Source organism: Cyrtonyx montezumae, unplaced genomic scaffold (genome assembly GCF_038088225.1).
Source record: "Cyrtonyx montezumae isolate F1298 unplaced genomic scaffold, pur_monq_1.0 scaffold_0, whole genome shotgun sequence".
Taxonomy (NCBI): Eukaryota; Metazoa; Chordata; class Aves; order Galliformes; family Odontophoridae; genus Cyrtonyx; species Cyrtonyx montezumae.
Window position 1 is genome coordinate 17,201,474 of NW_027071824.1, and position 9,376 is coordinate 17,210,849.

A 9,376-nucleotide genomic window follows, 5' to 3' on the forward strand; every position below is an offset into this window, starting at 1 on the left:
GGTGGCTTGCTTTTTAAATAGCTTCAACCTTATGAAGGGGTTTGCAGCTGCTGTGATCTCCCTGAGGATGTGTGGTTCCCGTGGGACAAGGGGCAGAAGGGCTTCCCTGTGGAGGTGATGTGTGTCACTGAGCGGCTGCGTGTTCTCAGCTTGTTTTTGTGCAGCAGCACCTGCTAAGGCTGGTCTTGCCAGACACTTAGGAAATGAGGTGTGCTGCTGTCAGAGGACTGTGAGGCAACCCTGCCGGACTGGTTGCTATTTTCTCTTTATGTGAGGACTTCAGGAAACTTGTCACTTTGCAAGGTGAGGGCTGTCATTAGTGGGAGGGACTCTGTAATTCCTTCCTCTGCTCGCTGCCAGCAGAGCTTGCTGCATGCATCAGCACCAGCTTTGCCTCGTGCTTCTCAGCATCTTGCAACTGTCATGCCATGTACTAGGCTGCTGCTGACATCAGCGTGGCAGCTTCCCAGCACAGGGGAGAACAGTGGCTGTTGAGCTGGAAGTAGGATCGTGCTGCTCAGAAATGAAAGGGAAACGGCACATGCAACTACAGCTGTACTTTGCCTCATTCTCTGCTGCCTGAGAAGCTCTCCCCTTGCTCTGGGAGGGAAAAGCTGTAGCTGATGAAACCCTCTGCAGAGTATGCAGTGTTTCCTGGCCCCACCCAACACCGCTTTGGCGTGTATGTTCCCTCCCACTGCCCCAAAGCTGGGCTCTATCAGCAGCAGCCTCGCTTCTGGAAGAGGCCTATGGGCCTCAGGCACTGCAGCATGGAGCTGAGCCCATCCTGCCCTGATGGAGAGTCTCCTGTCAGTGCCCGCTGTTCTGCTGTACAGTAGTCTGTTTTGTCAGCTCTGCAGCCATTTGGGTTAGCTGACAGTAGCAGTGTTTCTTGTACACCCCAGGACTAGTGATGAGCATTAGTCACTACCAGACTATGCAATTCACAAAGCTGGGTACATCCAGCACCACATACTATTCATCAGTTCTAATTCCTCTTAGATAATTTATTAGATTTCTCTGGATTAAAACCTGACAGGTGGTATAAAAGGCTGTAATTGCTTTTAAAAACACTGATTATCTAAAAACTTCCAGCACAGCTGGGCATTAAGGAGGTGAGCGCTTAAAGAAGAAATCTAACGTTCTTGTCACACTTTCCCGAGGTCGTTTTGCACTAGATCCTGGTGGAGCCTTGGGCCTGTTCCTCACCTTGGCAGGAGACCCAGAAACGGCAGCCTTGGGGTTGGGAACCGTTGCTAGAGCTGGTGGGGAGCTGGGCTCCAGGAAGGAACGCTGCAGCTCCACAGCAAAGTGGTAGTCCATGTGCTCCGGGAGCTCCCATGCCAGCACGTACTGGCCACACTTCTCACAGCACTGCTGGTCCCCTGGGGAGATGTGAGGGAGCAGGGCTTGCTCAGGGGGTGGCAAATTCTGCTCATTTCCTTCCAGAGCTGGCTGTAACTTCAGAAGAATCCCAGAGCTGGATGGAGCTGAGGGCGTTTGTACATCAGCATCAGCCAACAGCTCCTCACAGGGAGACCTCTTGCAAGGAGGAGGGCTCCCATCTCTGGGACTCTGCTTCACAGAGACCTCCAGCCCACACTGCTCAGAGGCAAATCCAGCACCACCTCCCTCTGGGTGCTCGGGGGAGCTGGATGCAGGTGACTGAGCACAGGTAGCAGCTGGCAGGCTGGGCAGTACTGCCTGTGACTGCTGCCTTTCTGCCACCTTTTGGAAGAACGACTCAATGGCACTAGCCGGTTTCTGTCTATGCTGTTTGCTCGGGCTTCTGAAAAATTTCACCCTAGGCCTCGTGGAAGATGCGGCCTCTGTGCTGCCAGCAGCAGTGCCATCAGATGAAGTGTCACTAGTCAGGAAGGAGGCGATGCCTGCAGAGAGGAATGTGGGAGCAGAGAACTTGCTAGCTGCGAGATGCACTGATATGAGTGGTGGAGACCTACAAAGGATAGACCAACATCAACTCAGATACCATTCTTGGAAGCAAGTAGTTTCCTGAGGTAAGACTTCAAGCAGCATTAAATGCTCACAGGCAAGAGAGAGGGAAACTTGAGAAAGAGATTAGTCTGGATATCTGACAGGAGGTAGGAGGGATGTTTCCTGTAACCATTGTTATGATATCTCCAGAACATAGTCTTCTGGGCACAGAAAATCTCATCCCAAAACAGCATTTCCCCTTGCTACCCTCCAACAGAAAACAGGTACTGGAGCAGGGGCAGCCAGCTGCCAGCCTAGACTTTCAGTCCACCACAGGCTGGAATTGCTGTGAGATTTCTAGTCAAAGGGCAGCAGCCTTGTCTGAGCCTAGCACATTTACAAGTTCACCCTAGCACCTACTAAAAAGCAGGAGGAAGTTATGTTGAATACAGGAGTTGTGCACCCTAGCTTTTCTTCTTGCCCCAATTGGGCTCTTCCCAAAAAGCATCTCTGTCCTTTTCCTGCTGGTCAGCACAACCATCATCCACATCAGTCAGGTCCTAGCAGGGATGTGAACCACTTCCTCCCATACTCACCAAGCTGCCTGGTGAGCCCCAGCCACGTTGCAGTTTTGGATGAGGGCAAAGGCATCACTGAAGATCTTCTGGGCATCGTAGCGGGTCACAGCACAAAAGCGTGACAGCCTAGTGTCTCCCTGCATGCGGATGACCACCATCAGCTGCTTGGCAACCCGGTGGTTCTGCAGAGAGAAGACAAAGCTGCGCTGCAGGCGACATCTACAGGGAGGAGCCGGGATGGCTGCGGTGAAGGTCTCACTGCCTAGAGCACCCTCCAAGCCAGCCACCTCTCGATGCTGTGTGACAGATGGCAGCTTGTCCTGCCTGACCTGATCTCCAAGGGATGTGATACAGGACTGCAAGGACTTGCACAACCACCTCACACAGGCTGCCAAGAATTTTGTCCTCGCTTTTCTTCAAAGGCAGCTGTGTGCTGTTTCCTGGCCTTCCTGCAACAGTGAAGCTAGCAGCTTAACCTCAACCTGGCCTGCAGCCTAAATCTGTGGATTTAATCATACTACTTTCTCTCAAAGGTCACACCATCAGCTAAGGGCTTGCAAGCTGCAACAAAGCAGCAGCGAGACAAGATGAGAGTGCAGGTTTCAAGTCCCTGCATCCTAAAGCACAAGAGAAGGACCATCGTTAGCCTTGCACCATTCTGGGACAAAGTCATCTTTGCTTGGCTGGACTCTTGAGCACCTCAGCACTGGCACATGTCCAAGGACAGGCATATTTCCTCCCTACCACCACCACTGCCTCTTGCATGCAGCTCTCAGTGAACACACACTGTGAGGCTTCCCAAAGGCCCGGCCTTCTCAGGCACAACAAGAAGGATGCTGTCTCTCCCCCTCCTCACCTGACTCCTGTCCTTGATCAGTCTGGATTCCAGCTCCAGGGCCAGCTGCAGCAGCCAGTGTTGCACCTGGATAAAAGAGTAACAAAGATGTCTGGGCTCACGCTCACAGCACTGCTGCCAGGCCAGAGCAGTGCTACAGACACTGAGGAACGCTGGAAGGGGATCAGACTGGAAGAGACACAGATTATCACAAAGCCTGTTGTCTGAAGTACTTTCGGAGGTAACAGCCTAAGCAACTCTGGAGGCAAAGCACTGCAGACACCAATCCAATCCTACAGCATTACTACCAGACCTTGCATAAAGGTAGATAGGCTACAAAGCCCTGGCTCTCCTATTGCCTCTCCCCTTCTTCTTTCAGCTAGTTACCTTTCTCCTAGCGACCAGCCCTGGAAGCTCTGATACCAAGGAAGCCTTTTTGTTGATGGAAATTGTGAGGCTGGACCTTTTTCCCTCATGAGCTGTCAATGCAACTCTGTCAGCAGGGGATTTCTTCTGATGAAAAAAATAACTTCCTTCCACTTGAGTTTCACGGTACCATGACAGAGATGGTTGCAGAACTCCGGCTTCTCTGTGCTTTTAGAGTTCCTTTATTCTCCAGTCCAGATAATGGCTTTTCCTACCTCCTTCTGTGTAGCCAGGGCTGTCTTCCCAGGGAAGTTCTTGCTGCAGCCAATGGACTGAGGCAAGTGGCGGTTCTTGACAGGCTCATCATCAATTCCCCTGCACAGATCATACAGCCAGGACCTGAAAGCCACAGAAGAATGATGACGTAAAGGCAGCCAATGCAACCCCTGTGAAAATGTGTACACACAGGGATACCCACTGCAGAGTTTCTGCAGGTGCCAGTGGATTTGCTGCCCTGCATGATGGCAGCTGTGACAGCTGTGGTGCAGGCACAGCAGGATTTGGTCCCTGCTCTGACATTAGCAGAGGTGAACTGCCTCCCTTCTTACCCAAAACGCAGCAAGTGGTATATCATTACCCAGTCTTGTCTCCAAAGTGAGTCTGGAGCTCCATCTCACTGAACTGCGTCACCTGTCCAATGTACTCCACTCCCAAGATGTCCGTGATTGCAACTCCAAGCTTGCCCCCCAGGTTACGGCTACAGCAGAGGAAAAAAATATAAAGCATCATGTGGAAGACAATGGTAAGCCTTTCTGCATCAGCTGCTGCTAGTTCAGGACAACTAGAAGCAGTAAGAAGCTGGTAGGACAAAAGGGAACACTTGGTACATAACTCTCTTGCTCGTAGTAGAAGGCTGCATATGGGTTGAAGTGGGAATTCCTCCTTGGCTCACCCAGTTTCAGTGACTTTCTCAGTCCCATCTTGAAAAGATATCCTAAGCTATGCCCTTAGGAACACCTTGCACACTCCATGCTTTTTATCTACGTGGAGAGGACCTTCCCTACCCAAACCCCATCATTAGTGATATCACTGAAGGCAGAGAACAGCACTGCAAGTATGGAGACCAGGGATCCATTCCTCCAGAGCAGCAGGGCCAGTCACATTTCCCCACAAGTGACAGCATTTGTGCACAGTGTAGATGTTCAAAATGAAATTACTCCTGCACTCAGGGAAAACAGCTGTGTCACTACCCTGAGACACAGCTACTGCTTCCCTGTCCACGGCTGCTGCTGGCTTACACCTGTGCATCCCAGCAGTCATCCTGAGCATAGTTCTTCCAGGGAAAGCCTCTGCCAGTGATGCTGGTGGGCTCCCTGTGTGCAGTTCATTCACTAGCGGGTCTGCAGCCAAGCATGGTCTGTCATGCACAGCTGGAAGGGATTCCTAGCAGGGTTTCCTCTCTCTTAGGTTGATCAGCAGTGGGCGTTGAAAGCCTTTGCTGGCTGATGTCAATTAGCATTAGACTGCTCTCTGCTGATGTAACCAGGAACAGTCTCCTACCCCCCTGGTCACTTCGGTCTTTATGCAAGCAAGGACAAAACTAACAGAAGCAAGGACTGTAGTGATGAAGGTAAGATCTCTTCCTTACAAAAAACCTAGACTGAGGAAGCACAGCAGCAGCATTTCAATTACGTGTTCTTGCCACGGAGCAACTCAACCTAAGCCCCAAGCAGCACAAAAGCAGGCAGCTCCCAGTACTTACATACTGCTGACAGGCATCTGGCTGAAGAGCTGAGGCACAGATTGTGAAGATACCAGTGTCTGGCGGTTGGGCTTGTTTAACCCACAGGCCAGTTTTGCCAGCATCTGTAATATGGAAGAGGGTGGAAAGCTTATTATTACAAACCACGCTGACTTTGTTGTCAAGAACTCAACAGCACATGCTGTTATAGCAGCATTAAGGGCTGTCTTTGGAGAGGCTGCTAAGAAGGGCACAGAGTTTGCACCACTGCTTGCTCCCAGGGACCACCCAGCATCTCCATAATCCCCCTCCAGCTATTTCTCTCACTATGCTTGCTCCTCCAACTTCTGTTTCTATCTTGATTTTTCTCAATGTCACTCTTTTAATGTTCTCTCAGTAAGGTTAACAGCAGCATAATACTGCAAAAGGAAATCAACGCACAAATGCTAGCTCAGAAGGGATGTACTCTTACCTATCTGCTATACTGCTTCCTCTCTCACCCTAATCTAACACAGGATCAAAGATACACAACTGAAATAAGTATAACTGATTTAAAAAAGAAATCCAGTAATTTCATCTTTACTGCTTTACCACACATAACTAAACAAAGCTTCCTCCCCACAGATTAAGCTGTATCTTTGTTAGCAGCCATTTTCAAACCCTTGCTCTTTTTCTAGACAAAGCAGATCCCTCTCCTTCAGCTTTTCATATCCAGTCATTTTGCAGCCATCCAGATACTGTCATTCCTATTTCACCGTAGTCTCTTCCAAGTTTAACCATGCTGTTCCTGAAGTGAAGCGTTGCAAGCTGAACCAATTGCTGATACTCTGTGGGCATCTTAAGTTTACTTTTTCATCTCCTCTCTAAATTAGCACGTACTGCAGCAGGGCATGCCATTTACACTCCCATTCCTGACTCATCCTGCTGATGGTTCACAGTAACTCCAGGCTACCTCCTCACTTATTGCAACTCAGCCAAAAAACTCCTTATTTTTTTTTCCTACAAGTCACTAAAATAGAAAGGATTTCAGTCAGTTTCTGGACTTCTCCAGGCCCAGAATTTTCATCTCTAAATTCATCTCTCAGGACAATCTCAGCCCAGGCCCTTAGCCCTGCCCGCGCTTAGTATTCATCCGTAATTCCTACAGCTGTTATCTCCTTATAGGCTTCATTGAAGGCATTGGCTCTTACTGGAACTCAGCCTGATCTCCCCAGGATCCCACTTTAGACATTCCAATTTGATTCCACTTCATTAAACAGTTATTACAGACTACAGTATCTTTATTTTAGCTAGATGCAGACAGATAATCTCATCCATGTTGTATCTTGCCAAGTTAACATCTACTTATGATGAAAAGTGCATCAGAAAACCTTAAGGTTTCCCCTGTATCAGATCACTATAGGGTGTAGTACGTGGCATTACTCTGGCACAAGTCATTCCTACTAAAACCTTGCTGTTACCTTCCTAGTGCTTCTAAATAGCTCACTTGGGGATTCTATATAATTTATCAGCTGAGTACCTGGTATGCTCTAACCAGTTAGCTCACTGGGAAGAAAATGGTTTTAAAACAGGAAAAATGAGAGTTTAAAGCAGGCAACTTCCACCCTTGAGTTTTACGGAACAGTGGATGCATCCACTGAATGTTTTCTACTGACAAATTCAGTGATGCGGAGGAAGAAGAATATCAGTTTGCTGGCACTGGGGTGAGCTGAGGTGCTTTTCCTCTTTCTGGTCAGTTGGTCTCTACTGCCTGCCAGCCAGCCATGCTCTGGGTGATGCTCAGCCAGCCGCTGAGAGCAGCTGCACGAGCACCTCATCATGCATGGTAGCAGCTGCAGAAACAAACTGACTTTGATGCTGCAGTTGTGGATGGTTTCCTGCTGGGCAAAATGCACTGTGGTCTACTGAGAGCCCCTAACACTTGTTCCAGCCTCTGCAGAAAAGGCTCACACACACAGAGCTGAGCTAGCTGTGGCAGCACTGTAGCACGTTCTGCACATGCAAGCTTCTGACCTGGTGCTCTCTGCACTGCACTTGATACAAGAGATACGTAGCTCCTCAGAGACAGCTCAGCCCATCATGATTTCCTTATTGTCCTTAAAAATAGAACATAAGGATAGAAACTTGCTGGGAGATGCTCCTATGATGAGCAGGATGTTCTCTGTTATGGAGAGCAAAAAGGGAAGTTGAACACCCATTCCAATGGTCGTTTCTACCCAGTGCCCTTGCACAGCTCACTCAGCTTTGTGCCACAGTCCATTTGCTGCATTTAAGGTGAGTCTGTGCAGAACTAGCTCCAGTATCTGCATTTGCTTGCTGGGAGCTTAACTTGCATCTAGAGCAGTCCAAGATGAAATGTATTTCCCCTGAGTTCAAAGCATCTGTTCGGTCTTCATCCTTTTCTCATTTTGGTCAGAGCCTGCAACTTTAAAGCTGTAACGGGTAAGCCCTTTCTGCAAAGGCTGAGCTCCACAACTGCAGCATCAAAGTCAATTTGCTTCTGCAGCTGCTGCCCTGCACGAGATGCTCATGCGGCTGGCTGAGCATCACCCAGAGCATGGCTAGCAGGTGGCAGAGACCAACTGACCAGAAAGAGGAAAAGCACCTCAGTGCCAGCACCTGGTGTTTTCCGTCTTCCTCCAAGTCAGCAAAAATCATTCTCTGCCGTTAGTATTTCCCACTCATCTTCCACCTGATGGGCTTAGAAGAACACAACAGCATTGCTGCGGCACATTCTGGCTCAGAGAAGCGAGGCTGATGCCTCACACACGTACTTTGTTGTGTGAAATCCCAGCTGAGCACCTGAATCCAGTGGCCTTCTCTACAGCCACCCTCATTTCCTCCACAATGACTGCTCCCATGGCCAGCTGCAGGTTGGGGCAGTCGGGGTTATCGAAAGACAACGACGCCAGCCACTCCTGCAAGCCACGCCGCCGCAGCTCCTCTGGAGAAGGGAATGCAAAGGGGAGCGATGTGGGTGTTGGTGATTCAGCAAACAGCTGCCTACAGCCGAGACTGCACACCGACAGCGAGGAAAGCAGCGGGCAGCTAAAGTGCTCTACGCTAGGGCAGCACGCGGATCCCACTTAGGGCACTCTTTTTCTGGGGGAAGGAGCACAACACCCTGCGCAGCAGCAACGCTATCGGCACAGCGGGACGGGACAGCGCAGGACAGCAGAGCCGCGTACCCTTGTCGGCGGGCGGGGGGCCGTGCCCCGCGGGCAGCCCCTGCACGAAGGTGGTGGGCAGCAGCTCGGCTTCCAGGGGCCGGCCCCGCAGCTCCCGCAGCCGCTCCCTCGCGCTGGCCGTCAGGTCCAGGTACGCCTCGTCGATGCTGGCCCGCTCGATAGCGGCGAAGCGCGACAGCACCTCCATCACCTCGGCGCTGGCGTCCCGGTACCTGCCGCCACAGCTCAGCCGCCGCCCGGCTCGGCCGCGCCGCTTCCGCCCCGCCTCCCCCCGGCCCCGCTCACCGGGTGAGGTCCGCTTTGCCCCGCGCCTCGGGCACCCGCGCCAGCAGCAGCTCCGGGCACAGCGCCCGCGCCTCCGAAGCCCACATCCCGCGGGACACGCCGAAGGCCCGCGCCTCGTAGCTCACCGCGATGATCCTGCAACGCGGCGCGGCCGTGAGCGCGGGGAGAGAAGAGGAGCCGAGAAAAGCCGAGGGGCCGCGCCCGGCACCTACCCGCCGCCCTGCCACTGGTTGTACTGCACCACGGCGCAGGGCCGGCCGCGCAGCCGCGGGTCGAAGCGCTGCTCCACCTGCATGAAGAAGCAGTCCATGTCCACCAGAGCCACCACCCGCTCCGTCCCCCGCGACATCGCAGCGACAACGAGCGCTCCGCAAATCGTAGTTCGGCCGGAGCGGGCGGCGCATGCTCGTCCGGCCGCGCATGCGCAGACTCGCCGTGCCGTCGCGCG

General features: G+C 51.8%; 1 protein-coding gene across 1 annotated transcript; it reads right to left on the bottom strand.

Moving 5' to 3' along the window:
- Positions 1–982: 982 nt before the first annotated feature.
- POLH (DNA polymerase eta) lies at positions 983–9,314 on the bottom strand. Its single transcript, XM_065755681.1, has 10 exons — positions 9,141–9,314; positions 8,929–9,063; positions 8,644–8,855; positions 8,230–8,399; positions 5,477–5,580; positions 4,352–4,471; positions 3,990–4,113; positions 3,370–3,435; positions 2,532–2,695; positions 983–1,957 (listed from the first exon to the last, which is right to left on the bottom strand). Exons 1-10 carry the CDS (start codon positions 9,275–9,277, stop codon positions 1,108–1,110), a joined length of 2,082 nt encoding a protein of 693 aa, XP_065611753.1. The 5' UTR covers positions 9,278–9,314; the 3' UTR covers positions 983–1,107.
- Positions 9,315–9,376: the final 62 nt, after the last annotated feature.

Bases quoted from the DNA above. Each gene is read 5' to 3' on its own strand.
- POLH (XM_065755681.1), bottom strand. From the start codon at position 9,277: ATGTCGCGGGGGACGGAGCGGGTGGTGGCTCTGGTGGACATGGACTGC. The intron at 8,856-8,928 runs GTGAGCGGGGCC...CTGTGGCGGCAG, and splicing joins GGCAAAGCGGACCTCACCCG to GTACCGGGACGCCAGCGCCG. The intron at 2,696-3,369 runs GTGAGGAGGGGG...TTCTCTCTGCAG, and splicing joins TGATCAAGGACAGGAGTCAG to AACCACCGGGTTGCCAAGCA.